Source organism: Phyllostomus hastatus, unplaced genomic scaffold (assembly GCF_019186645.2).
Source record: "Phyllostomus hastatus isolate PE091 unplaced genomic scaffold, TTU_PhHast_1.1 phas_scaffold_55, whole genome shotgun sequence".
NCBI classification, from domain to species: domain Eukaryota; kingdom Metazoa; phylum Chordata; class Mammalia; order Chiroptera; family Phyllostomidae; genus Phyllostomus; species Phyllostomus hastatus.
Genome location: NW_025334035.1, coordinates 533,355 through 561,338, shown reverse-complemented (window position 1 = coordinate 561,338; position 27,984 = coordinate 533,355). Strand labels below are relative to the sequence as shown.

Genomic DNA, 27,984 nt, shown 5'->3' with positions numbered 1-27,984 from the left:
AGCATTTTCTGGGGGAAGCACCGTGCCTTCCAGGTTCTGCTAGGAAGCCTAGGCCGCGGCCTGGAGGAATTTGGGGTACTTCAGGCAGCCTGCTTCGGGGCACGGGGGCGTGGAAGGCCTGGCCCCACAACAGTGGGAGACGCCCCTCGGGGGCGCGGGCCCGACGCCACCCCACCCCTCTAGGAGCCGGGCGGGAATTCCGGATTCTGATTGGGCAGTGTCAGGGAGGGAGCTCGGTCTAACCAATCAGCGCGGGCCCGGCGCGGCACCGGGAGGGGGAGCGAGCGCAGCCTGGAGCCTCGGCGCCGGCGGTCTGAGCTAGGCGATCCCCGCCCGGACGCAGCGGGCGGGGTGGTGTGCGCGCCGCGGGAGCGTGCCTGGCCGCCCGGCGGGCCACGGAGACTGTCACACAGCGAAGAGGTAGGGGTCTGCGGGGAGGGCACCTGGATCAGGGAGCGGGAGGGGACAAACGCCTGAGCGTCTACTGGGAGCCTGCAGCGGAGACCAGGACCTCTACAGTTCCAGGAACCTCCCCTTTATATCTGCGGGGCCGGATCTACGCGGTGCCTCTCGGAACCTGCTTCTGTCTGCGCTGGCAGCCGGGACAGTCTTTGCGGGCGCCCCGCCATCTGTGTCCTTCCCCCAGCCCAGGTCCGTGGGACTGCGTTCATATCCGACGCACTACCCACCCCCGCCCTAGCTCTTGGTGAGAGGCTGTGTCTTTGCAGAGTGGGCCCAGACGGGTGCACCCACGTGTAAATCTGCGAGGAGCGCTCCTCCCATACGGCCCTCTTTTGAGTCTTCCTTCAAGAGCTGGGGTAGGGGGCAGGGGCAGAATGGGACTGATGAGGCGTGTGGCGTTAACTGCGCGGTCCTCCCCTGGCTGGGGCCGGGTGGAAGGGGAAGGAGGGGGGCGGCGGAGGCGGGCGCTGCGGCTTCTGGGGCTAGACAGGCACAGAACTGGTAGCTGGGAGGGTGCACACGTGCGCGGGGACCTGTGTGTGTGGTGTTTGGAGGCGGGTGTGCGTGTGTCACGTGGACACCGGAGTGTGGTTCTGTGTGTGTGTGGGTGCATTACCGGGATAGAGTGGTGTGTGAGGGTAAGTCACACGGACACTGGCACGCACCTGTCCTGGAGGAGTGTGTGTGTGTGTGTGTGTGTGTGTGTGTGTTGAGGATACAGGGATGTGTGAAGAAGGTTATGTCCCAGGTTACAGGATTGCACCTGGCCATTGACTTATATACCTGCCAAGTGGGCCCAGGAGGCCAGGAGGAGGGCACAGCTTGTGTCCTTGAAGATCCCAGGGAAGATGCACTAACTTCCCCCACAACCCTCACTCCATTCAGCACATACAGCACCCACTGTGTGCTCCATTGTGGATTGAACACCCACTATGTACCAGGATGTGTCCTAGGCCCATAGACTCTGGTGACACCTACCTCCTCTTTGGTCTCTTACCCTCAATCCCCACAACAGGCAGAGGTATCCTTTTAAAACACATCATTATGAGTCATTCCCTTGCTCAGAATCCTTCTCTGGCTTTTCAGTCTCTTCTGGTTTCTGTCTACAATCCACACCCGCACCCCCCCACCCCCAAAGCCAGTCCCTGAGTCCCAGCCAGGAAATGGTTCTCTGTCAAGCACAGTGTGAACTGTCCTCACCCCCTCTGAAATCCTTACTTAGCTGTCATGAAAGAGCTTAAATGACATCTCCTCCAGGAAGCCATCCTTGAGGCCAGGCACAGTGAATGACAGGGCTTTCTCATCCAGGTGTAACTCTGGTCACTATCAGGACCTCTTCTGCTGATCACCCTCCTCCAGCCACATTGACCTCCTTGCTCTTCCTCAGAGTGAGCACTGTTTCACATCACAGCCTGTATAGGTGCTGGTTCCTCTGCTTGAAATGCCCTTTGCAGATGTCCACACTGCTTGCTCCTTCACTTCCATCAGATTCTGCTCAAATAATGCATCAGAAAGACCTTTCTTACCACACGGTATAAATAGCACCCCCCTAGCCCTTCACTCTTGGTCCCCCTGCATGGTTATCTTTTTCTCCACAGCACATAGCACTTGACATATCATCTGTTAATTACAGGCTTTCTTGTTTGTTTCTTCTTGCCCCCAGTAGAAGTTAAACTGCAAGAAAGCAGGAACTTGATCTTTTTGGTTCACAGCTTTATTTCCCAGCACCCAGCACATGTAGCAGGTGTTCGGTGTGTATTTGTTGCATGAATGAATGACTCTGGATTTGCATCCCAGGAGTCTGTGTCCCTGGCTACTCCCCAGCCTGTGAGCCCCCAGTCTGAGGCTAGGTCTCTTGCCCTTCTCTCTTCCAGATTCCAAGTTCCTGGTCTGGGAGAACTGTGACTGTATTTGCATGATAGAAATGTTCCCTCTAGTAATTGGTTTGGAGGATGGGATGGGGTGTGGTTGGGAGTGAGCCTGGAAGTAGGGAGACCTGTGTGGCAGAAGCAGTTGGAAGGGAAAACAGAGGCCTGAATCTGGACTTTGAGAGGCCGTCCACTTGGTGACCTTCCCCCGGCAGTGGGGAGATCTGGGAGGGCCCCCAGAGGAGATGTCTGAGCTGTCCTCTGGCAACAAAGGAGAGGGAGGTGTGTTCCTGGCAGAAGGCACAGCTTGTACAAAGGCCTGGCAGCAGAACCCAGTCAGGAAGCTGTGAGTAGTGTGGTGTGGCCAGAGTGCAGAGTAAGTACCGGGTGGGGGAGCAAAGCTGGGAGAAAGGGAGAAGATGGGTGATGAGGAGGGCTCCTCAGTTTTTGGCCTGGGAGAACTAGGAGGATGGGGGTGCCATCTTTTCGAAGGGGGCAGAGGAGAAAGAGCAGACTTGGGGGGACATGCTGAGTTAAATCGGGGCCTGTTGAGTCTGAGCTGCCCAGGAACGTGGAGGGGAGGAGACAGCTGGCTGGAAAGAGTTGGACTGGAGGTGCAGACCCGGTGTGGAGATGAGGTGCAGAGGTAGAGGGTGAGTCCCGGAGACCAGCAGCCAAGGTGCCCTGAGGGTGTGCTGAGGGCTGCCGTGCAGAATCAGGCGGAGCCCATCTTTGTGCCTGGGGCCTCCCTAGGGGCAGTGGAAGGGGGTGTCCTGCCAGCAGGCATCCTCAAGCATGACTTGGCACCAGCCTCCCGGGCCTCCCTCAAGGGGACTGAGTCATCCCAAGCAGAGGCGGGAGCCGCCAAGGGCACCCGTTGCCTGGGCCATCCAGACACTTGTCAGGAGCATAAACATGGCTCAGCAATGTCAGGCCACCGTCTGTGTCTGGCACAGATGACTAGACTCACCTCCTTACAGCCTCCCTTCTGCTAGTGCTCTGCTGGTCAGGGCCATGTCCTCTCTGCCTGGATCATAGCTGGTCTCCTGCTCAGCCTGGCCCTGAGGTTCACAGCCGCCTTCCAGAACTCCGAAGGAGGTGTGGCTGGTGTTTGAAGTCCCCCTAGCCAGGGCTGCTTGGACCAGCAGGGATGAGAGCAGGATCTCTGCTCTGTCCTGCTCTGAGGGACCCAGGTGGATGGGACACATCCTAAGGGGAAGGCCTGGCCAGGCAGGATCTGGAGCCAGTCTGTATCCCTTGGGAGCAGCCAGACACTTGGGGATGGGGCCATGGCCTGGGAGGAGGAGCCTGTGGGGAGTAATGTGCCAGGCCTCCCAGAGCCAGGGGGGCAGATTTGGGGTTGTAATTTGTACATTGAGGCTCTGGTTGGTGGCTTCCTGACATGGACACATCCCAGTCCCACATTGCTCAGGCACAGACTGCTTCATTGTCCACAGTTTTATTCACCTTGTAGCCCTGGGAGGTGGCAGGACAGTAGCCACGTATCAGATACACATATGAGGAGACTGAGGCTCCAAGAGACTCTGACTTGTTCAAGACAACATAGCCCCAGACTGTGAAGACAGGACCTGGGTAGCTGTGCCCAGTGAGGAAAGGCCGGAGTCTGACCATGCTCAGCTGTAGGACTAGGCTGAACTCTGGGAGGTGCACCATGCCCAGAGGAGACCTTGCCCTGCCCTGAGCCTGGGTCTCAGCCTGTCCATCTTTCTCTTCCCCCCTGTGGCCCTAGCTATCTGCTGAATCAGTTTCTACAAAGCTTCTACTGGGGCCTAGGCTTCGGGAGGACCTTGAGAGATGTCCCTGGGGGAGCCCACAGAGAGGCCTGGGTTCTGCCCAAGACACACAGCCCAGCCTGGTACAGAAGGCTAGTGGACAGGCGGTGGTGTGGGAGGTTCAAACTCGACTCATGTTCAGGGTCTGAGTGCACACAATCACACTTATATACCCGCATAGATCATGCTGACAGATTTCTGTCTCCACACAGACACAGGGCTCCGGGTGGACCCCCTCCCGCACACACATATGCAGACACACGCCATCACCCCAGGCCCACAGCCCTGCTCGTATACATCCTCTCACGTGCGGACACGTGCCCTCACATGCGCAGCCTTGGGCACCAGGCCCTGTCGCCTGGACCCGAGGCAGGAACCTGGGACCTCCCGCACAGACGTGCTTAGTCACCTGAATTTGATCCAGGCAGGAGGGAGGGTGGAGGGCCTGACGTCAGCCCTCACGGCCGCCCGGTGCCGCCCGCGCATCCATCTGGGCCACAGCGCGTGCCAGGCGATCACAACAACAGCAGCACAACAGCTTGCTTTCCCCGAGTCTCCTCTGGGCGGCCAGTCCTGGGTCCCGCGTGGGCCTCCACTGCTTTACTCCCCACAGCCCCCGGCTCAGGGAGCTGAGCCGGCCAGCAGCCCCACTCCGCAGGTGAGGAAAACCCATTTGCACAGTGCAGTCACCTGCTCACAGGCTTGCAGCCAGGCAGGTTCAGAGCCTAAACCAGGTAACAGGGCCCCAGGCTGGAGCGAGAAGGCTTTGCCCTCACTCTCTGTGTGTCATCCCTGCCCCTTGCTGAGCCTCTTACTCCTCTGAGAAAAGGGGAAGGGAGATAAAGCAGGATGGCCTCGGGTTGGGTTAACAGCCTCAGGAAAATCATGCAAATTTGGTGGGCTAGGGCAGCCTTTGCCCTCTGCGGGTAGTGGCTCTGTCCCTTGGTGCCTGCCCTGAACCACAGGATAGGAGCTCCCAACACTGATTCATTTCCTATTGTGGGCTGGGTCCTTAGGTTTCTTGGGGTGCCTTCTCTGAGTCTGCTTTCCCAGTGTCTAATAGGGACAGGGCTGTAATGATCACTATGGCAACCACTCATTCATTCAACAAATACATATCAAGCTCCTACTCTGTGCCAGTCACTGCTGCAGACACCAATGATCCTACAGAGACAGGCAGCCAAGAGCCCTAATGTATGGAGTTTATATTCTGGTGGGAGAAAGAGGGCCTGCAGAGTGAGGTAGCAACAGGGTCACCTACAAGGAGGAGTGGGACGGGTGGGCCAGGCTTGGAGGGCTCCCTTCAACTTTGGTTTCTTCCCTGCCAGGGGCCTGGTTTCCAAACCCTCCCCAGTACTCTAACCCCATTCACTGCCCCCTTTTACCCACTTCGCGGAGGCCTCTCTGATGTTTCCACCCTGTTCACTCCTTCCTCAGCCCTTTTAGGGAGACGTCCCTGATGTCCCAGCCCTACTCACTCCTCTCTCACCTCCTCCAGGGAGGTCTCCTTGATGCTCTAACCTCACCAACACCTACCCACTCCCGCAACAACAACACACATGCTCCTCTAGGTGCATCCTCCACACTTTTTCCTGTTACCAATCTGGATGCCCTTCCCTCTTCCTTTCTGCATGTCCATATCAGCTCCACCACTTCCAGGCTTCCACTCATTCAATACCTGTGTGCCAGGCATGGGGGTCTGGAACACAGCTGTACCCATGATCCATCTCCAAGCCTTGCTGTGGCCCTGGGGAATCTGGGAAGGGATGGTTTTGAATCCATAGTACAGATGGAGAGACTGAGGCTCAGGGTCAGGAAGGAGCCTGCCTGCCCAGGGTCCCACAGTGGTTTGGCAGGCAGGACCAGAATCCAGGCCAGGCTGTGTAGCGGCCAGTGGACCAGCCAGCCCTGCCTTCTTGACATCTGTCAAAGCAAGATGATGGGGGAATGAGGGGTAAAACAGAGACCTGTGTTCCGTGTTCTCAAAGTCACTGTGTGGGGACAGAGGAAGTTGCCACCATACAGGAAGAGCAGAGGGTCAGGAGTCCACTCACTTCCTATTCTTGAGAAAATGCCTGCTTTGGCCCAAGAAGGGGGAGGGGCATTGAGCTGGGGTGGGGCCAGTGCTTGGCCTGGGGCAGAAATGGAGTCCCAGCCTGTGTGTCAGGATTCACCTTGGGGTCAGAGATCAGCCCAGGACAGTGGGCTGGAGATTGGAGGTTGATGTGGGGTTCAAGTTCTTGGCTTCTGGCCTGGTCTGGGGCTCAGCCCACAGTAGGACCAGGGATGGTGCAAAGCCAGGCCAGGGGAGCAGCTCAACCTGAACAGATGTGGCAAACATTTTGGCCATACAAACTGAAAGGAAAAATAAAGAATGACCTTTTAGTACAGTGAAATCTCTCTTGACAGTCACCAGTTTAGCAGCCCCCTCTTCTAATGGACCCTGTGCTGGGCTGCAGGCTCTGTTGGGGCAGAGAAGGGAGTCATGGGAGACTTGCTCTGTGGCCCTGCAGAGACCTCCCTGGAAGAAGTGAGAGAGGCTGGAGCCTGAGGGAAATCTTCCAGGAAGCAGTGAGAGGGCTAGGGGTAGGGGGCTGGAATGTCAGAGAGGCCTCCCTGGAGGAGGTGTGTGGGCCTGGAGCATCAGGGAGGCCTCTGCATCCCCTGTGCCCAGCTCAGCTTCCAGGCAGCAGCGTTGGAATGCTCTGCTGTCAAGGGGTGGGGCTGGTGAGTCACTGGGCTGTCTGCTGGATCCCGGCCTGAGCTGACCCTAGACTCTGTTTCTCCCTAGGCTGCCAGGCGTCCAGCGTTCTGCCTGTGTTGTCTGTCTGTTCTGACTTCAGAGTCAGATTCTGCCGTTTCTCTGTGAGGTCAGCAAGGTAGACGTGAATGTGCCTGTTTTACAGATGTGAATACTGAGGTCTAGAGGGCTGATGGGCAGTAGAGCCAGATGAGTTCCTGGAATTCCTCCAGTTAGTAGGGACAGGCCCAAGTTTGGATATTGGCAACCCAAGCAGAGGGAATAGTCAGGGCAAAAGCATGGAGGTGGGACTCATAGGGTTGTGACTATAACAGGAGAGGGCCTGGAAACCTGACCTTGTTCCATGGCCAGAATCGAAGCCTCTTCTGCCCTCATTTCTCAGGTTCCCAGTAAGGCTGCACAGAGGAACCGCCTTGACCATGGCAATGGAGGGGGGCCCAGCGGTCTGCTGCCAGGACCCTCGGGCAGAGCTGGTGGAGCGAGTTGCAGCCATCAATGTGGCCCACTTGGAGGAGGCAGATGGCAGCCCAGGGCCTGCCAGGAACGGTGTGGAACCCCCGCCACGGGCCAGAGCTGCCTCTATGATCCCTGGCAGTGCTTCAAGACTCCCCGTAGCCCGGCCCGGCCTCTCAACGAGGAAGTTCTCCCTGCAGGAGCGGCCAGCAGGAAGCTGCCTGGAGGCCCGGGCTGGGCCTTACACCACAGGGCCTTCCAGCCAAATCTCCCCACGGGCCTGGCGGAGGCCCACCATTGAGTCCCACCACGTGGCCATCTCAGACGCAGAGGTTGGTGGGGCAGAGCTATGGGGCATTCATGAGCTTTTTAGTAGTTCTCAGTGAAGACCCATTCTATTCCTATCCCTGCCACATAGCTGTCTAGCCTTTGGTTTGCATAACCCCAGAGTTGAGAAGCTCACTACCTTACAATAAGGCATCTTCCCACCCAGGGGAACTCATTGAGCCAACCTGTGGGTCCTATAAGTCCCACCATTCCTACCCTCACCCAGTCCAGGCTTTGGAAATAAACCCCTCCTTCATCCCCCAAGAAGTCTTAGAGATTCAAAGATAGACATAGTGTCCTCCCACTCCAAGACTTCCCCGGCCTGAACCCCCAGCTCTAATCCTGCCTCCTTGAGTCTGCTCTGGCTCAGAAGCTGCCAGCATGCTTCCAACCTCTGGGCTCCCGCTGGCTCTTAGATCTGAATATAAACCTGAGTACTGAGCAGTTTATAGCCTTCAGAGGCTGAGCTTTTTACGGCCGAGCCAGGGCTCTGGTCTCTTGTCCCTTTTCCTTTTTGTCCATGTGCGCTAGACCTCACATTTGGGTGCTTCTGGAAACACTTGCTTCTGGGCTTCTTACAGACTTGGGTCTCCCAGACTCCAGCATCCAGGCAGGAATCAGTGCAGTTTTCCTTTACTGCTTCTGTGGGAGCAAAGCAGAGCCACGGCTCCCACTTCATGAAGCTTCTGTCACTGTTGGTTGTGTTGGTGCCACCATGTTTCCCTGTCCCAAACTGGAAGGTTGATGAAAGCTGGGGTCTGGGATCAAGGGGCCTGGGGCCAGGACTGATCCCTGAACAGGTTCCTGAGGTGGAAGCAAGACTGCCTCTGGATCAAGCTTTACCTGATGCTTCTCCTCCCCCACCTACCCCCCCCCCCCCCCCGTCCCTGCATAGGACTGTGTGCAACTGAACCAGTACAAGCTGCAGAGCGAGATTGGCAAGGTAGGACTGGGGGCAGGCCAGACACAGTGTGGACTTCGTTTGGGGCTTCGTGTAGGCAGCCTGTCAGGATCCTCTGCTTCGTGCAGTCCCTTCTTCCCCTCTGGGAATATGAAGCAGAGGCAGGAAGGCCCAGGCCTGGGAGGGAGGAAAATTTTCTCTTCCGTAGGAAAGTTGGAAATAACTGGTATGGGCGGGGTGGGTGGGAGATGAATCTTGATTCCTGACTCCCCGGAGTTTTCAATGGAAGACAGGGAGGGGTGGGGGGGGAGGCGCATGGGGCCGCATTGAGCCAGGTGGGGCAGTTACTAGGGCACAGGACCTGCCTCTCTGGCCGCCTGAAATTTATGCCCATTGGTGGTGGGGGTGGAGGGGGGATGCAGCAGGAGGGGCCCAGAGCTGTTCAGGCTCCTACTTTCCTGAACTAGCCCTGGGGGAGGCTGCTCTGTCCAGGCAGGCCTGACCAGTGCCTATTCGCAGGGTGCCTACGGAGTGGTGAGGCTGGCCTATAACGAAAGTGAAGACAGGCACTATGTGAGTCTGGGGAGAGGAGGGAGGTATTGCCCAAGCTGGGCCCTAGGACCCTGGGGGATGGGGATGGGCAGAAGCTGTGCTGGCAAGACAGAAGGCAGCACTGCCTCCTAAGGGAGTGAGGTCCCTGTCCCTGGGGGTATGAAAAGGAAGTGAGCTTCTTGACCCTAGGAATATGCAATTGGAGACTGATACCTCTGAGGGAGGAGCTCCAAAAAGGCTTTTTGAAGAATAAGGATAAGGCCTAGACTCAGAAGTGGCTGCCTCCTCACCCAGCTTAACCACATCCAGCCATCCTCTTAGTGCCCATGGAGAGGCCTACCCAGGTTCCCTTTCTGGACTCAGTGCACATGTATCCAGCCTGTTCTAGCCCCTGGCTGCACACAAGTGACATTTCTGCCCCTCCCTCCTCAGGCAATGAAAGTTCTTTCCAAAAAGAAGTTACTGAAGCAGTATGGCTTTCCACGTAGGTATCTACTGGGTCCTGTGCTTGGGGGCCCCCAGCCAGGGGGCAGAGGAGGAGGAAACCTCAGTCCCTAGGTAGCCTTTGTTAGGGCTGGGGGTGGGCGAGACAACTTGAGCAGAGGCCTGGTGCTGGGCAGGTGCGTGGTGGGCTGGGGACAAGACCATGGTCTTGCGAGGTTTTTGCTTGAGGATGGTTGCAGGTCTACAGTGAAGCCCAGGCTCCTTCAACAGGGGCTTGACTCCCCTTCCTGGCCATAGGTCGCCCTCCCCCAAGAGGGTCCCAGGCTGCCCCTGGAGGACCAGGCAAGCAGCTGCTGCCTCTGGAACGGGTGTACCAGGAGATCGCCATCCTGAAGAAGCTGGACCATGTGAATGTGGTCAAGCTGATCGAGGTAGGAGGTGGTGGTGAGTGGGTGTGTGCCTGCGCCCACGTCCTGTAGACCAGCGGTCCCCGACCTTTTGGGCACCAGGGACTGGTTTCCTGGAAAACACATTTTCCACAGACAGGGTGGGGGGTGGTTTTGGGATGATTCGAGTGCATTACATTCAAGCTCACCCCCTGCTGTGTGTGCACCTGGTTCCTAACAGGCCTGGCCTGGTAGTGGTCCGTGACCTGGAGGTTGGGGACCCCTGCTGTAGGGCACAGACCCAGGGATCCTACCGAGAGCAGATGTGGCTGAGACCTCCAAGGACACAGCCGGACTTGGGACAGAGACTGCAGAGGGGTTTTAGGGGTCAGTTCAAGCTGCTCTGGGATGTTTTCAAGGTCTCGCTGAGGGTGAGCATCAGTGATTTCTGAGGCCTCATCTGTCTGTGCCTGTGTAGTTCCTGCTCCATTGTCCTGGGTAGCTGCAAAGTATACCGGGGGTCCTGGGGCAGGTGAGGACAAGGAGACCTGGCACTCTCACCCCACGTGAGAGGCCTCCTCAAGTCCTACCCCGTATCTGCTCCCTCTGACCAGGTCCTGGATGACCCAGCTGAGGACAATCTCTACTTGGGTGAGTGACGCAGCTCATTCCCAATGCAGCTTACCTGGGGTCAGTCCAAGGGCTCCTTGGGGATACACATGGCCTTCAGGGGGGCAGGGAGGAGATACATGTCCTCTAGCCCTGGATTCCCTTGCCCAGCCCTCTGAACCAGGCTCAGAATAGCCAGTTAGAATCAACAGGTGTTTCCAAGCCCCCACTCTGCTGACCAGAGAGACAGTAGGTCAGGTAGATACAGGAAGCAGGCTTCATGAAGGGGGGTCCCAGACCCTGCCTAATAGCTCTGTGCCTCAGTTTCCTCACCTGTAAAATGGGGATAATAATGGCATCTACCCCATAGGGTTGATGTGAAGAGTAAATGAGCTATATATGCAAGACGTATCAGCTATTAATACTAATGCTGTTAACTTAAGCTCACAGTGCCTGGTTCACAGCTGGGCTTCAGAGGCCCTCAGGAAATGGGGCAGAAGAAATGAACACTTGCTTACAGATTAAAGGTCAAGGCTGTAGTCTCCACTCCCTCTTCTACCTGCCTGTCTCTTATGACCTTTAGAGAAATTTCTGCCCCTCCTCTGAGCCTCACTTGCCCCACCTCTGCTGCATGAAAGGTGTTCATGCTAAGTCAGATGAGGCAGGTCCCTAGTAGACCCCACTCTTATCCATTTACCTCTGCTGATACCGTGGGACCCCTCAAGTATGGCTGCATGCCTGCCCCCTCTCCCACCCTCCAGGAGAGGGAGGGGCCCTGGCGTCACCTGCTCTGCCCACCTGGCTACACCTTACCTTCTTTTCTTTTCTTTCAGTGTTTGACCTCCTGAGAAAGGGGTGAGTTCCCCATTCCAATCAGGCAGGTCAGGTCTCATCCAGACCTTGCTTTCCTTCCTGTGACCCGAGTCCTAGGGCTGGCTGCTCTAGGAGAAAAAAAAAGAGGCCCAGACCTTGCCCTGGAGAAGCTGTGGTCTGGGGGGAAATGAGAGACCAAGAGGACAATTCTTTGCAGGCTGGTGGAGATCAGTGGGGCAGGAGTGGTCAGGGAGGCCTCTGGAAGAGGGGTGGGTTTTGAACCAGGCCTTGAAGAACTGGAAGGAAGATTTTGGTGGAAGAGAGGGAGAAGAAAGGATTGTTTCTCGAGCCAAAGTGTAGAGAAGGGACTCGACTCTTACTTGTATTCAAATTATGAAGAGTTCTTGCAGCTTCACAGGTTTGTGAGTCGGCTGGGTGGTACTCCGTTCACTCCCACTTACAAGAGGGGAAGCGGAGGTTCAGAGGGGAGAAGAGGCTTGCCCAGCATCACCCGGCAAGTCCCTGACGAGACCCAGGGTTCTAACCCACGTCTGCCTTACTCAGCCTCCGCAGGGCACTGGCAAAGCAGCAGACATGGAACAGTGGGCATAGGCTGGGGTGGACCGGGGACCCTAACAGCCGAGGCCATGAATGCTGGCGTTGGCTTGTGTCTCTGCTGAGGGACCTGCGTGGAGAGGGGGCCAGCAGTGGTGTCCCTTTAAGACTCAGGGGCTTTCCAATGTTTTTGACCTCCATTCTAAGGGAGAAATATGAGTTTCACATGGCCATCTATACCTGTAACTTAAACCAAAGTTTTACACAACAGCACACATCCTTATTATATATGATGTACTCTGCCTTGGTTTACTTCATTAGGGAAAATCAAGGTCAGGGTTCAGCCTGGGGCAGTCACCCACTATGCTGATTTTGTGACCCTGCACTGGGTCTGGGCCGACAATTTGAAAAACATTGCTCTATGTAGCATCTTTTTAAAAGATTTTATTTATTTATTTTTAGAGAGGGAAGGGAGGGAGAAAGAGAGAGAGAGAGAGAGAAACATCAATATGCGGTTTCTGGGGGTCATGGCCTGCAACCCAGGCATGTACCCTGATTGGGAATCGAACCTGCGGCACTTTGGTTCGCAGCCTGCGCTCCATCCACTGAGCTACGCCGGCCAGGGCTCTATGTAGCATCTTTACAACTGATTCATTTTAGGTAATTAAGTACTTAGGAGAAGGAATATCAAGCCAAGCAGAAATTAAGATAAAGCTAATTTGAAATTGTAGTGGTTGTGATAGGATATTTGTGTCTAGGTGTATTTTTAAGTTTTCATTACATATGGGAGGGAAAAGCTAGTGTCTTGGGTTCTGGGGATCCCTTTGAACATAGAAGGCTCCCAGGAAGTCCCCAGTGGCCTGAAGGTCTCAGCCTCTGTTCCCCTTTACCTGCTACCTGCCTTTATTCAGTCCCATTCAGTGGAACACACTTCTCCCCTCCCTCCATAGGCCGGTCATGGAGGTGCCCTGTGACGAGCCCTTCCCAGAAGAACAAGCTCGCCTCTACCTGAGGGACATCATCCTGGGCCTTGAGTACCGTGAGTGAGGGGCTGCCTCCTCCTGGGACTGGAGACAGGGGCTGGGGCGGGGCGGGGGGTGGGGGTGGGGGGGCGGCGGTGGGGGGGGCGGGGGGGAGACACACGACGGGGCGGAGCCCAGGCTCAGAAGGTTCTGAGCGGTAGTTGTCAGTCAGCGCTGATCTGCCAATCAGCTTCAGTTGGGGGCGGGGTCCTGGACCTGCGGCCAGATGTGCTCTCTGCTGAGTTCCTAGAGTAGCTTAGCCACTGTACAGGGCTTCGAGAGATGTGGGAAGGAAGAGACTTATGTCCAGCTGCTCCAGAGTCTCTCCTGTCCTGGGGCCTGTGCGTGGTGGCTGCGTAGATTTACTTCGAGGGTCCCAAAGGGGACGAGAGCTCAGGAGGCAAGCTGTTAGCTTAGTCTCTATCTCTGGATTTCCTTTATTCACTCATTTATTCATTTTATTCATTCACTTATGAGTACCTACTAAGTGATGGCTGGGGGCAGATAAGGACCCAGATGTGACCTCGCGAGTCTCACAGCCTAGTGGAAGGGGCAGCAGTCTGAGCAGGCAGGTGGTGCAGTGCGATGCCTGCCGGAGGTGGGAAGTCACCGTGGCTGCCAGAGCACTGAGGGGCGGAGGGAGGGTCCCTGGAGGATGCCACTTGTGACCAGGGTCCTGAAGCATGGGTAGGAGTTCATTGGCCGGGCTTGAGGGGTGGGTGGGAGAAAGTAGAGAGGCTGAGAGAACTGCCTGGAGGAGGCACAGAGGGGAGGGGCACGTACTATTTCAGAATGGGGAGAGAAGTTTAGTCTGGCTGAGGCGCCAGGGTGGGAGGGTGGTGGGAAAGGATGCTGTTCAGGCCACACCTGGAGGGCTGGGAATGCCTCCACAGAGGACGCTCATGTCAGCGTTGTGAGCTCCTGGGGGCTTTGAGCCAGGGAGAGGTGTGATAGGATTTGCACCTCAGAAAGCTCTGTCTCGCAGCTGTGTGGTGGCTGGATAAAGGGCCGGGTGGTTAGGGAGGAGGCTGTTTGGACAGCCAAGTGACAGATGGTGAGTCCTGGATTAGGACAGTGGCAGTGGGGAGGAGACATGAAGGAGGTGGGGTGGCCAGCACTAGTCATGGGGAGGGCCCCCAGACACTGAGGCCTCTGGCCTGGTTTGGGGAGCAGGAGTGGGACCCATCTCTCCAAAAGCCTAGCTTGCCCTGGCTGGTGTGGCTCAGCAGACTGAGTGCTGGTCTGCAAACCAAAGGGTCTCTGGTTCGATTTCCAGTCAGGTCGTGTGCCTGGGTTGTGGGCCAGGTCCCTAGTTGGGGGGTGTGTGAGAGGCAACCACACATTGATGTTTCTCTCCCTCTCTTTCTCCCTCCCTTCCCCTCTCTCTAAAGATAAATAAATAGAATCTTTAAACAATTTTTTAAAAAATCTTAGCTTGGTTTGTCAGGAGCACATTCCTGCCCTGGGGGAAGAGGGTGGGGACCCAGGTAGGTGGCAGAAGCCAGCACCGTCTCTGTCTCTTTTGAGCTGCTCCAGTGCCCTCAGATTAATATTCTCTTTGTCTATGTGGGGAAACTGAGGCATAAAGAGAAGAAAGCTTTGCAGAAAGTCCCTAGCAAGGGCCTTGAGGTACAGGAAGGGGGTACTCTACCCTCGGTGTGGGCGGTGGTGGGCACTGCCCTGTGCCAGCTTGGCCTCCACCCCCTTCCTATCCTGGGACTTTCTTTTCATTTGAGGGTCTATCTCCCATCCTCCATCCCCCCCACCAAAAAAAAAATACCACCCCCAAACAAAAAAACAGGCTAACCTCATCTGACTTTTGGGTAAAGCCTCATCAATACCCAGCTCACTGAGAGGGACTGATGAGCACCAGGGGCTGGACAGGTGGGTGAATGGAGGCACTGGGAGCTGAGCCCCTGCCTCGTGATTCTGACCCCTTGAAGGGGGAATCAGGGCAGTCCGGGGAAGGCTCCAGCCCGAGAGTCCAGGCCTGGTTCTTACAGATGGGGACAGTGCAGTGGCGCAGGTGTGAGGCGGAGTTGGACCTCAGAGGCTGGGTCCGTAGGGCTGGCTGATGAACTGGGTGGGTGTGGGGTCGGAGAGACTGAGCCGGAAGACTAGTGGAGGAGCAGGGGTCTCCGGTCTTGTTTGTTTGGTGGTGGCAGTGGAGGGGACTACTGACTGAGAAGTCGAGTTCTGAATTAGCCGTGTTCTTAGGAAATACTGAGCTGTATGTTGAAATGTCTACTGGATACCCATGTAGGTAAAGAGCCTGGAGTTCAGGGGGGAGGCTGGGATTGGAGATAAGACTGCTTTCCATGGTCAAGTACACAGCCCTTGAAACTCTGCTCTGATAGGTGTGTGTGTCAAATCCCTTGAGGTTCATTTGCAGTCACCCTAGGACTATCAGTTTTGTTGTTGTTATTAACACTCATTCCCTTGGCCCCAGCCTTCCTCTCCTCCTCCCCTCCCCTCTCCCGCTTCCCTTTCCATCTTTCCTCCTCTCCAACATCCTGGGGTCTGTCGGTCCAGGGGAAAGTATTTGCTGAGGGCGCAACCTCTAGTGGATGGCAGTGGGGTGGGGTCAGCACCTTCTCTCAGCCTGAGCTGCCCATGTCTTCCCAGCAGTGCTGAGCCCAGCAAGCAGGCTGAGCTCCCAGCCTGCTGGAGAAGGCTGGCCCTTGCCCAGCCATGTCCATCCCAGCAGTCCCAAGGCCTGGGATGCCCTCCTGCTCTGAATCTCCTTCAGCCCACCCTGAGTCCAAGGAGCAGCAGTGTCTGACCAGGCTGGGTGGGGGCGGGCCTGGATGATGGGAGTTGATGGGCTTTGGGCCTGCAGACCGCAGCCTTGTGGGAGAGCCGGAGAAGGCCTGTGAAGACCTTCCCTCCCACAGGTTTTTCTGACCTGCCCCCTCAGCAACAGGTGCCTTGACTGCTGTCGAGAGAGCGCTGGACTTGGAGTCCAAAGGCTCCCCAGAGTCCAGCCCTGGCTCAGCTGCTGACCTCCTGGGCTGACCTCTCAGCCTTCACTGCAGAATGAGCGGAGGGCTCTGAAGTCCCCTCCCAAGGTCCTCATGTGAGGAGTGTGTGTGGGCTCCTTCCCAGCTGCGGCTCGAGACAGGCTCCCCAGCAGGCGGGGACCCGGCTGCAGCCCCCCGGCCGATGCTGTAGCCAGCCGCTCTCTCTGCAGTGCACTATCAGAAGATCATCCACAGGGACATCAAGCCATCCAACCTGCTCCTGGGGGACGATGGCCACGTGAAGATTGCCGACTTCGGCGTCAGCAACCAGTTTGAGGGGAACGACGCCAGGCTGTCCAGCACAGCCGGGACCCCGGCGTTCATGGCCCCTGAGGCCATTTCTGATTCCGGCCAGAGCTTCAGTGGAAAGGTGGCTTCCAGAACCTGAGCTGGGTTGGGGTTCAGGTGAAGGGGTGGATATCGTACAGCGAGGCCCGATTTCCAACTTGGGGGTGCCAGGTCTTTGTGCCTTGGGGGTGAACACCAAACACAGTACCCTCCTGCATGTTTCCCTCTTCCTAGAGTCTGACAAACACCCAGCTTTGGTCTCCTCTCACGTCCCAGCAGAACGTCCCCAAGTTTCCTCTGTAGGTACTTCCACCAGCTGCTCTGTGCTGAGTTCTGGACTGGGCTGGGAAACAGAGAAAGCCCAGTCAGGCCAGTTCTCTGCCCTCCTGGACCTGGCAGGAAGGGCAGGAGGGCTCATGTTTGGGAGTTGGAGGCTCCCCTCAGACGTCCTGAACATGGAGGGCTGGAACTAGGCTTGGAAGAGTGGGGAGGATTTGAGGAGGAGGTGGGGCCCAGAGAGCATGTAAGAGAACGTTGGGGCACAGGGCTGGGGCACGGTGGGGCTCGGGCAGGATTAGGGCCTGGAAGTTTGGGCTTTCTCCTCAGTGACAGAGGCAGTGGGGACAGCCTCCTTGCAGGGGGCTGCAGTCCCATGTGCCCCCCGGCACATGGCTGTTCTCGCCTGTGGGACACTGGCTGCCCCCCTGCCCCCTGCCAAGGAGGCAGTGCTGGAGAGGCATCTGGATGTGCGTGTGGCGTGGAGCTCAAGAGAGAGGTCAGGAGTGTCAATAGAGTTTTTTTTAAAACTTTTAATTTTGACATAACTCCAAATTTACTAAAAAAGTTGCAAGAATAATACTAAAAAGCTTCCCATATATCTTTTTACCCAAACCCACCAATTATCGGCATTTTGGCCTGTTTGCCTTTCTCCATCTCTCCGTACGTGCATGTGTGTGCGCATGTGACACTTTTCTAACCATTCGAGAGTTGCTGGGGCCGTCACCCCCCTGGGCCAGTAAATGCTCCAGAGAATAGTTCTGAGAACATGGGCATTGTCTTACATAGCCCCAGGACAACGCTCAGAATCAGGACATTTGTCGTTGATAAAAGGCTGCTCTCTGATCAGCCTTACTCAGATCTCGCCAGTTGTCCCACTGCTGCCCTTGCAGCCTTGTCTTTCTCTGGGCCAAGGTCGGATCCAGAGTCCAGCACGTAATTCACTTGTCACATCCCTGGTGTCCTTTAATCTGGAAGACTTCCTCGGCGTCTCTCTCTTTCCTGACCTTAACATTTTGAAGAGAACAGGCCTGTTATTTTGTAGAGTGATGTCAGTTGTGTTTGGTGTTCCCTGATTGGACTCAGATGAGGCATCTGTGGCAAAAATGTGTAGGTAGAGAGTTGAGAATCACTTGCATAAGAGAGAAAGCAGCTACCAGGAGAGGGGGTGGAGTTCCAGGAGGGAAAATAGAGAGAGAGCACCTGTTAGAAGTGGAGCATGGAGCGTCTGGGAGGAGTCACAGAGGCAGCCAAGGGCGAGGGCCTTGGCATGGGCAGGGTCAGAAAGAAGGCGCATGCTGGCTTCTCCAGAGGATCATCAGGATAAGGGACGATGAGCTGGTCTGGCGAGGATACATTTCATACAAACCATCATTTCAGGGGTGCATCTGTGTGGTGGGCACAGCAAATGTGACCCTGTAGGACCAGGGGTGTCCAACCTAAGGCCCTTGGGCTGCATGTGGCCCAGGACGGCTATGAACGTGGCCCAACACAAAACCATAAATTTACTTAAAACCTTTTTTTTTTCTCATCAGTTTTTGTTACTGTTTGTGTATTTTCTGTGTGGCCCAAGACAACTCCTCTTTTTCCAGTGTGGCCCAGAGATGCCAAAAGGTCGGACACCCCAGCTAGAGGAAGGAAGTTTTGCACCTGTTGAGTTGAAAATGTCTCTGGTTTGGGCCTGCTCCAAAGGAACTTGGAGCCCCTGAAGGGCAAGGGCCCTGTTCCTGTCAACCCTGTGTCCCAGGGCTCAGCACAGGGCCAGCACAGAGTGGGGGCCTGGAAGTGTTTGCTGAGTGAATGCACGGCTGAGGAAGGAGGTTCCCCTCCCCACCCTCCCCCACACCCACGGGCACTGGCTAGGCAAGGAGTGGTGGTTCATTCGGGGGGGACTGATGCGAGCTATCTCCTTTTTAGGCCTTGGACGTGTGGGCCACTGGGGTCACGCTGTACTGCTTTGTCTATGGGAAGGTGAGTCCTGGGCGGGTGGGACCCTGGGCTGGACCCAGCTGAACCAGGAGGGATGACAGGAGCAGGCCTTTCCTTTGTGTTCTAAAGTGAGGGGCACTGAAAGGGGCCATTTGCACAGAGAAGACCAAGAGAAAAGAGGCTTTTTCTGGTTTTCTCTTATTCCCTTGGGAGGGGATTCATGTGCAGGAGTCCTGGGCCAGCAGCCCTCATACCGGTAGGTGGAGGTGGTGGCATCACCCCCTCCTAGCTAGAGTGCCCCCTCTCCTTCTGTCCCTCGATGCCATCCATTCATTCCCTCACACATTCAGTCATTCATCCATTTAACAAATGTGTTTTGACTCCTGCTCTGGGTCAGGCTGGGCCTCGGGGACACCCCACACTGACTTGGCCGAGACCCCTGTCCTCAGGGGCTCCTACTCTAGGGATGCACTGAGGAGCAGGAGGGAGCCTCAGTGTACATGCGCCCAAATTCCAGGCCCTAGAAGTGGAGGCCTCTCTGCAGGTGGCTCATGGTCCCCTCAGGGATTTCTTTGTTCGGTCAGTGTTGGTTCAGCACCTACAGTGAACCAGGCCCCTAACAAGTTTGATGAGGTTCCTCCCCACTAATGGGGTCCCAGAGCTGCCCCCCAGCCCCAGAGAGATGGGGCCTGTCTCCAGCACGAGTTAAGGCCCTGGGCCCACATCCTTTGTCTGCTTCCTTACCCTCAGTGCCCATTTATCGACGATTACATCCTGGCGCTGCACAGGAAGATCAAGAACGAGGACGTGGTGTTTCCCGAGGAGTGAGTTGTCCACCACGGGGCTCCTACCCACCCCCAGGGAGGCATGCCTTTAGCAGAGCTCTTTCCCTTTGAGTCCCACCTCTGCCTCCAGGTCTGGAGGTGGGGTTGCTGTTCCCTGGGAGGGGCCACTGAGCAGACAGAGGGTAAGACTGTGGAGCAGGGTCTCTGAGACACCTGGGTGGATGGTCTCCTTGTGCAGACGGAGCTCTGAGGCTGGGAGTCGGGCACACACTCACACTGCTCCTTCACTGAAGGCCTGCAGGGGGGCAGTGGCATCATCCCCCTGCAGACCTGGGGCCCGGAGGAGCCTCTGCTCCCCCACAAGGGGTGGGCAGGGGCTTCGAGATGCCAGTGTGCTGCCCCACTTCACAGATGGAGAAGTGGAGTCTCTGGAGGATCTGAGAGGGTCTGAGATTTGAAGCCAGTCCCTTCTTCTTCCCTTCCTTGGAGACAGGGGTCTCTGAGCCCAGAGGGGCAGGGCAGAGAGGCCTTCCTGCTCGTCCACGGCTCTTCTGACAGTGACGTTGGCTTCCATGGCTCCTCATTTTCCAGGGCCCTTCTGCCGTTCACTCAGAATGCCCAAGGCAGGTCACAAACTGACCTGGGAGCTATCCTCAATGACCCCTGCTCCCCGTGCCCACTTCCTCTGTGCCCACTTCCTGTCTGGTCCCCAAGCCCTCTCAGGTCTGCCTCTTATATGTCTCTTGGCTGCATCGCCACCTGGGCACCTGCCTAGTTCAGGCCTCAGCCTCGTCCAGCCACCGTCTCTGTGCTCGCCCTGCTGTCAGCCTGTATTCAGTCCAGCACCACAGTCAGGCCGGGCTGACCCTGAAAAGCACGATGAATCTCACCTTATCTTCTGCTTTAAGTGTTTATAAGCCCTCCCAAAGGCCTCAGGAGGAGGCCGTGTCCTGCCCCTGGCATTCAGGACCTCTGCTTCTGCTACCATGTTGCTTCCTTGCCCTGCAGTGCCTGCCAGCTTGGTGCCCACCCCTTCCTGCAATGGCCTGTCTCCCAGGCCTTTCTTCCCTCAGGACCCCTGCCCAGGCCTGTCTTTCTCCCAGCCCAGGTGTTTTGAAAGGGATTCAGTATCTAGGATGGCAGAGGGAACCAAGGCCTGTGGTCCCGAGAGTGGGTTTCTTCTCTGCTGGCTTGGAGGGACAGGCTCCCCAAGAATGTTGGTAGTGAAGAAGCTTGGAGCTTGGGCAGAGACAGTCCAAGTAGATGTGGGACTGAGAGTTGTGGTCCCCTCCCCGTGGTCTCTCCTCCCCGCCCTCGCCCCTCTGGGCAGCAGTGTGCGAACGTGCCCGCCTCTCTGGGCCTCGGACTCCTTGGTCAAGTGAGAATCTTTCCTGGCCACCTCCCAGGTGGAGGAGTGGATAAGATGGTGTGTGGCAGGTGTCCTGGTGTTCCATAAAGTGACTCTTTTCATGTTATCCTCAGCATCTCTGCCACACAGCGGGGTGTCTGGTACCCCTAGAGCTCTGTTCGTGTTTGTGGCCTCCGCCTCCTGAGGGAGATTGCCTTACTTCCTTCTCAAGGAAGAAGGATATCCACATACTTATTCTGAAATTGTCCTTCTACCCTGGCACGCTGGGGGTGTCCTGCCTGCTGTCTGTGATGAGGGCTGGGTGTATCTCTGCCCTGGGGTGCCAATCAAGGGATCCCGGGAGCAGGGTGGGGAGGGAGGGGTTTGAAGGAAAGAATCATCATCAACCATCTCCCCTTCATCTCCGCCCTTCCTCTTTAGGCCAGAGGTCAGCGAGGAGCTCAAGGACCTAATCCTGAAGATGCTAGACAAGAATCCAGAAACGAGAATCGGGGTGCCAGACATTAAGGTGGGGGAACCATAGGTCTTAGGCTGGGACGCAGCAAACAGGCCTCAGTTTCTAGCCCTACCCCAGGGCATGCGTGCCTTGGGTTTGAGGCTATTGCTGGTAGAATGCCTGTGGGCCTTTGCTCATGGGGTGTCTGTCTGCCTGTGGCCCTGACCTTTCTCTGCCCTCCCGACTTCACAGTTGCACCCCTGGGTGACCAAGAATGGGGAAGAGCCCCTTCCCTCAGAGGAGGAGCACTGTAGCATGGTGGAGGTGACCGAGGAGGAGGTGAAGAACTCGGTCAAGCTCATCCCCAGCTGGACCACGGTGGTAAGAGGGGGAGGGGCCTTCTTGTCCTAGGAGGGCCTGAGGAGGGTGTGGCCACTGCCTGAGACTTGATCTGTGCTGGGCCCTGTGTTTAGGAGGCCACCTGGGCAGCCAGCCTCAGTGTCAGGCCACTGAAGGAGGCCTACCGTTCTGCTGCAGGCTTGGTCAGGAGAGTGAATGAATTTTTAAGAAAGATTGTATTTATCTGTAGAGAGAGGGAAGGGAAGGAGAAAGAGAGGGAGAGAAACATCAATATGTGGTTGCCTCTTGTGTGCCCCCTACTGGGCACCTGGCACACAACCCAGGCATGCACCCTGACTGGGAATCGAACTGGCGACCCTTTGGTTTACAGGCCGGCACTCAATTCACTGAGCCACACCAGGCAGGGTGAGAATGAATGATTTTAAGAAACAGACTGCCCTTGTTAAGTGCTAGCATTCACCATGACTAGAAGAAGCATTTCCTTCTCCCCTTCTTCCTCAGCCAGCCTGCCTGCCTTCCTTCCTTCCTAACCTTTATTGCACTGCTGTTTTCCAGATACTGTATTAGGTGCCAAGGCCAAGAAAGCCTTTGAATTGGAGAAGTGGCCCCAGGGTCCCCCGATGTTAGTTAGGCACCACATGTATGCCCATCTCCTTCTCCTCGCTTGTAGTTTTTCTCATCTTCCTCTGGACATCTTCCGTGTTGACAGTTGGAAGTTTCTAATGCAGCCCTGATGGCCATTTGGGGGTTTTGGAAAACTAAGAGCCATGGTCTGCCCTCCACTGTGGCACCACAGCAAGTCCAGGGGAACACAGGGTCAGGAGAGGGCTTGGCTGCACTGCGGGTGGGTCAGCCTGCCGGGTCTGCGCCTGGCTGGGCCATCTGGCTACAGTCCTGTGCTCTGTAGCGCTCCCAGGCTCCATGGGTTTCCTGGAGCCAATCAGCTCCCACAGGGTCCCTATGGCCACTTCCCTGCTCTTAGCCACGTCCCCCCTCTCCTAAAGCACTGAAGTAGCCTCCCAAATTGTCCCCTGGCCTCCACCCTCACCTTCACCCTTAGCCAGGGTGGTCCTGGTGACCTGACCATGCCACGTCTCAGCTCAGACCCTGCTCTCTCAGGCTTCCATGTCACTTAGAGTAAGAGCCACAGCCTGGCTGTCCTGCCCACCTCATATTCTCCAATGACCTCGGCTCCAACCACATGCAATGTAAGCGACTGCCTACAAAGTCCAGGGCCTTTGAACGTCTGTTCCCCGCCTGGGCGCTCCTGCCCAGCCATCCACAGGGCTTGCCTCCTCACTCCCTTCAGATCTTTACTCCACAGTCACCTTCTCAGTGAGAGGCGAACCTTTTCTGGTGCCTTACCTAAAATTCTAGCCTCCTCTTGGTCATACCTTATCCCCATCCTTGTTTTATTGTTTTCTCCTTAGCCCTTAGCTTCAACTACCATATGTTGTACTGATATGTCTTATATTCGGCCTGTCCCACCAATCAGAATATAAGTTTTGTGAGGGCAAGAACTTTTGCCTCAGCAGTATCACCAGTGCTTAGAATAGTGTCTGGCATATGGTAGGCACTCAATAAATACCATATGCCAATCAATTCGTTGATTGACAGACTGAATGAATGAACGAACGAGTGAGTGCACCCCTGATGCTGGCATCCGTGTGTGAGTTGGTGTGCGTGTGGGCAGGGGCATGGAACTGTCCTTGTTGCAGGAGGAGGGACAAAGTCAGAGAGCCAGGGCACAGCAGCCCCTCTTGGTGTGTTCCTCGGGCCACCGTGCAGCTTCCTCTGCACTGCCTGGCACAGCCCACCTCTCCAAAGTCTTCCAGCCTCAGCTACAAGGCATTTCCCATGCCCTCAGGATAAAGCCCCCACTTTCAGCCTGGCATCCCCAACCCCTCATTTTCTCCTCTGCCCTCTTGGCCTCCCATGTACCAGTTGTACTGGGTTCCTCCCCATTCCCAGAATTCACCCCCAACCATCACCTTCCATGGTCCTGTCATTTTCTCTGCTGGAATACTCTTCCTTTCTCTGCCAGTTAGCCTCAGCCCTGGCCTGGGGCTCTGTTGGTTGGAGCATCGTCCCATACACCAAAAGGTCACGTGTTTGATTCCTAGTCAGGGCATGTATGGGAGGCAACTGATTGATGTCTCTGTCTGTCTATCTCTCTGTCCTTCTCTCCCCTCCTCTCTCTAAAATCAAAAAACATATCCTCAGGTGAGGATTAAAAGCTAATAATAATTAGAAAAAAGAAAGAGAACCCACTGAACAGCTGCCCCCAGGGAGTCAGAGCAGAGGCTGCCAGTGTGTTTGGGAGCCTGGGGGCCATGTTCCTTGTGCTGACTGATATGTCCTCCCTAGATCCTGGTTAAGTCTATGCTGAGAAAGCGTTCTTTTGGGAACCCCTTTGAGCCCCAAGCACGGAAGGAAGAGCGATCCATGTCTGCTCCAGGAAATTTACTGTTGTAAGTGCTGGTGGCTGAGAGCTGCAGGGTGCTCCCCAGGGTGGGGTAGGGGTGGTGGCACAGCCCCCTCCCTGTCATTGGGCTGTGCAGGCTAAGCCCGGAGCCTGGGGACTCAGCTCAGCTGGGTCTCAGAGCGGCGTCCCATCTACATCTCCTCCCTCAGCCTGTGGCAGGCTAGCAGAGGTTTGCAGTGAGGCCTCATGGCTGCTCCTCGTGGAAGGATGGCTCAGCTTGGAGGGAAGGTGCTTCTGCTGACTCTTCCCTGCGTGGGGCAGTGCTAGCTGTTTTCCTGAGTGGCCCATGCTACCTCCATCCATTGCTGAGCCTGATCAGTGCCTTGCAAACACTTGCTCAGCAAGTAAGCATGGACAGGACAGCCAAATGGGCCAGGGAAGAGGAACCCGCATTTGCTGAAGGCTCCCTACTGTGAACAGGCATGTGCGCTCAGCACCTGCTAGAGGAAGTCAGAAAAGCAGTTCCCCAAACCTCTGGGAGCCTCGTCTTCAGCGTGTCCATCTTCTCCCACTAACATAAGAGCCAGTTTGGGATGCCCACAAGGTCTGCTGGAGTTTGTGCATGGCTCTGCAGATAGAAGGCTGTGAGGGCCCTGGACCCACATGTGGCCCCGGGCAGTCGGCTGCCTTCCTCCGGCCTGTGGAGGGAGCTGCAGGGAGGTGGCGCAGTGTCTCCAGCCCGGGTGTGGAGATGGTGTGCTTTCCAGAGCGGGTGCGCCAGACACAGTCCAGGTACCTCAGCCTCTCTGGAAGGAGCACTTTGATGTGCACTGTCCAGCAGCCCAGACACTGGTGCACCGGTGCTGTGTGAGGCTGCCCTCTTCTAAGTGGGCTCCGTAGCAGGGCCAGGTCCCATTATCATGTGCCAGCTGATGTCTGCTCCCTTCTAGAGGTTGCTTATCCGTAGGGCTGTCCCTATACTAACCTCTTACCCTCCTCTGGACAAACTTTCTGGTCAGTGAGGGCTGAGGCCTGGGAGTGGCCTTGATGTCACTGAACTTCCTGGTCCCTGTCTCTTCTGTAAGTTGGCCAGGGCTGGGGGAGGGGCTCCCCTGGTTTCCTCTGTGTCTTCAGGCCTCAGTGCTGGGATTGGGCCTCGTGGAGGGGATCACGTATTTAGCATCCAAATGGAGCCACTTCTGAGAGGGAAAGAGGGAGCTATGACTAACTATGCAAGGACTACATGCCTAGCCAAAACCATGACAAACCAACCTGGACAACTGGTCACAACTGCTCAGTGCCTATGACTCTGCGCCCCCTGGTGGTGGGACAGGACCATCACAGGTTAAAGACGCATCCAGCGCCTACCTAGCTTACCTTACGTCTGGCACAGGGCTGGACTTCAAGTGAGGAAAGTAGTCATTGTCCTTTCACAGGCATGGCCATGGGAAGATAGGCCAGCTTTTTTGTGTTAAGTACTGGGCTTAATACTTCCCAGCTATAAAATTCTATAATTCTATGACCTAAGTTTAATTTTGAGAAGTAGGTTTTATTTCATAATAGAGTCCCAAATTTGTCCTTTGTCAGCTGTTGTGTTTTATGCTTTGGGATAATTGTTGAAGCCCTACAGTGGAGTTAAATGGGACTGATTCTTTTTTAAGACATTGAAACCCATTCACTGGTCATTTTAAAAAGAAAGGTCTTTGGGGAAACAGATGCCAGAATCTGTTGAATCTGTGATATCACCCCAGGACTGACAGGCAGACTTGATGGTGTGCATAGGGCAAAGAAAATGCAAAGGCCCTCTGCTCAGGACTGTGGGGGCTGATGGAGGCCAATGTGGAAGGCTGCGAGGTGCTCCAGGATGTGGGGAAGTCAGTGGAGTCAGGCTGTGAGAGGCTCCAGAAGCCAGGCTGGGTAGGGAGCCCTGGAGAGTCGTAGGCTGAGACTCGGGGTTGGGAGGACTGGTAAGGGGCACGGTCCGTGTGGCAAGCCTGGGGAAGTGGGTGAGGGGGATTTGAGAGCTGGTGGGTCCAAATGCCTGTGAGTGTGCATGAGAGTGTCTTTCCTGAGTGCATGTTCTGACCCCTGAGGTCCCTCCACTCATTGAATCCCCTGAACAGGGAAGACAGCTGTGGTGAAGGGGTCAAGAGCCCAGAGCTCCCCGGTGTCCAAGAAGATGAGGCTGCATCCTGAGCCCCTGCATGCATCCCGGGCCACCCAGCAGCACGCTCATCCTGCGCCTCCAAAGGCCCACTGCACTCATGCCAACAGTCGCCCCTGCAGGTGGGGGCTGGGGAATGTGGACCCCTCCTGGCTCCCCTTCCCCTGTTGTGCTGCATGACCTCTGCGCGTGTCCAGCGACAGGATTAGAATGTGTGCCTCTGGGGTTTGGCGGGCAGGGCTCCCTCGAGGTCTTTCTCCTCATCTTGGCTCTCCCTGGCGGGACCCATGCTATGGGGAAGGTAGGCATGCGTGGTGCCTTAGAAACCCCACTTGGCTTGTTGGCAAGGCCCAGAGGCAGGAGGCAAGAAACCAAGATGGGAGGGGAGGCCTGGCTTACCACCACAACGGACCCCCCTGCAGGGGCTGGGCAGGCCTGGCTCACCTGCCACATGCACATGGAGGGGGCACCCTGCCCACCTCAGGGTCGGAGCTGCCAGAGCTCATGTCTGCTGAGGACACTGGTGTGGAGTCTCTGAGTCCCTGGTGGGTGTTCTGGGCCTTACCAGGGCGGGGGCCAGTACTGGAGAATTCAGATTCATCTTTCGTTGTCTTTTATTTTTGTTTCTAACATGGGGGGAGGGGTACAAAGACCTGCTTGGGAGCATCAGATGACCTCTCCAAGGCTTTGGGTGGTTCCTAGAGCCCCCCCACCATGACTTGCAGCCGTGTGAGCTGGATTGACCTTCCTGGGTTGTGTTTCACACTCAGCATTATCCAAAGAATGGGCTGAATTAAAGCTCTGAGCAGAGACCTGAACGAGGAACACCCCATCTTCCCTGCCTGTATCCCTCCCTCCCTTTGTGGCTCCTCAGAGCCATGCTGCAGGAGAGACACCAGGGGCTGACTCCCTGGACTCACAGGGCTGTGGCCTTGCAGGGCTGAAGTAATTGGAATCCAATCTCCGATCCCACACTGGCCTCACCATCTGGCCCCAGAAGCTGCCCTCACATTCCTACGATGAAGGACAAGCTTCCCCAGCTGGAGGCCACGCTGGAAGTGGGGCCTTGGTGGGGCGTGCATGCTGGCCGGCGGCCATGGAGAGGGGGGCCTTCCACCACCACCTCTCCCCCAGGACAGCCACCATTCTGCCAGCCCAGAGCTGGAGCGCCGCAGTGTGTGTGTGGAGTTGGCCGGGCTGGAGCAGATGTCATCTCCTCTCTGGGACCCCCCGATGGCTTGGTGTCCATTGGCCAAATGCTCAAGAAATTGACCCTCAAAGGAGACTAAAGCAGGCCTCAGATACCTCCCCTGGAAACGTGGGCCGAACGAGGGATCAGGGTCGCCGGTGTGGGTTTCCTATCACAGGAGGACTTGTGTAGAGAGGGAGCGGGAGGCTGGGCCGGAGGAGTGCCCGTGTCCTGCGCATCTCTGTGCCTGTGGGTGTACATCGCGCCTCCGCGCTCATACGCATGTGCGTGCCCATCTGCTGCACACAGCACACTCGCATGTCTTGCGCTGGCACATGCATCTGTAACATAGTTTCTATGTCTATTTAAGCTACGAGCTGGATGTGGCCCGTTGTCAATGGGTCCACATTTTTCCCTGGCTCATCTCCACTAAGGCATTATAACCCAGGGCTTAGAAACGTAATTTGGTACTGTTTTAAGAACACTTTTATAGAGTTCATGGGAGGCCAGTCACGGATCCACAGGTTTTCCTTTTGAGCATCTCTGTGCTGGGGCGTGGCGGTGGGGTTTCCAGCGGACGACATCCATTGGACTTGCCGTTGCAGAGCTCGAAGGCGGGCCTGGCTCCACTGCCCAGCTCACAGCCCTGATGGGGGGCTTACCCCATCACTGAGGGTTTGGTTGGCATCCTTGTTTTGAATGTAGCACAAGTGATGAACAAACTCCATAAGAGTGTTTTAAAAATTAACTTCTCAGGAAGTGAGTTAAAAACAATAAAAGCCCTTTCTTGAATTAAA

General features: G+C 56.1%; 1 protein-coding gene across 4 annotated transcripts; it reads left to right on the top strand.

Annotated features, from left to right (window-relative positions):
- The first annotated feature begins 286 nt into the window (after positions 1-286).
- CAMKK1 (calcium/calmodulin dependent protein kinase kinase 1) lies at positions 287-27,984 on the top strand. Of its 4 annotated transcripts, none has more exons than XM_045824478.1 (17): positions 292-420; positions 6,915-6,993; positions 7,267-7,669; positions 8,560-8,607; positions 9,085-9,138; positions 9,550-9,601; positions 9,859-9,992; positions 10,562-10,598; positions 11,390-11,411; positions 12,875-12,963; positions 16,137-16,336; positions 18,448-18,501; positions 19,210-19,283; positions 21,034-21,121; positions 21,302-21,430; positions 23,777-23,880; positions 25,958-27,984. In XM_045824478.1, exons 3-17 carry the CDS (start codon positions 7,304-7,306, stop codon positions 26,028-26,030), a joined length of 1,524 nt encoding a protein of 507 aa, XP_045680434.1. In that variant the 5' UTR covers positions 292-420; positions 6,915-6,993; positions 7,267-7,303; the 3' UTR covers positions 26,031-27,984. The 4 variants fall into 4 exon arrangements, with proteins under 4 accessions (XP_045680433.1, XP_045680434.1, XP_045680432.1 ...); XM_045824476.1 differs by having other exon boundaries at positions 6,915-7,002; XM_045824477.1 differs by lacking the exon at positions 6,915-6,993 and having other exon boundaries at positions 287-420.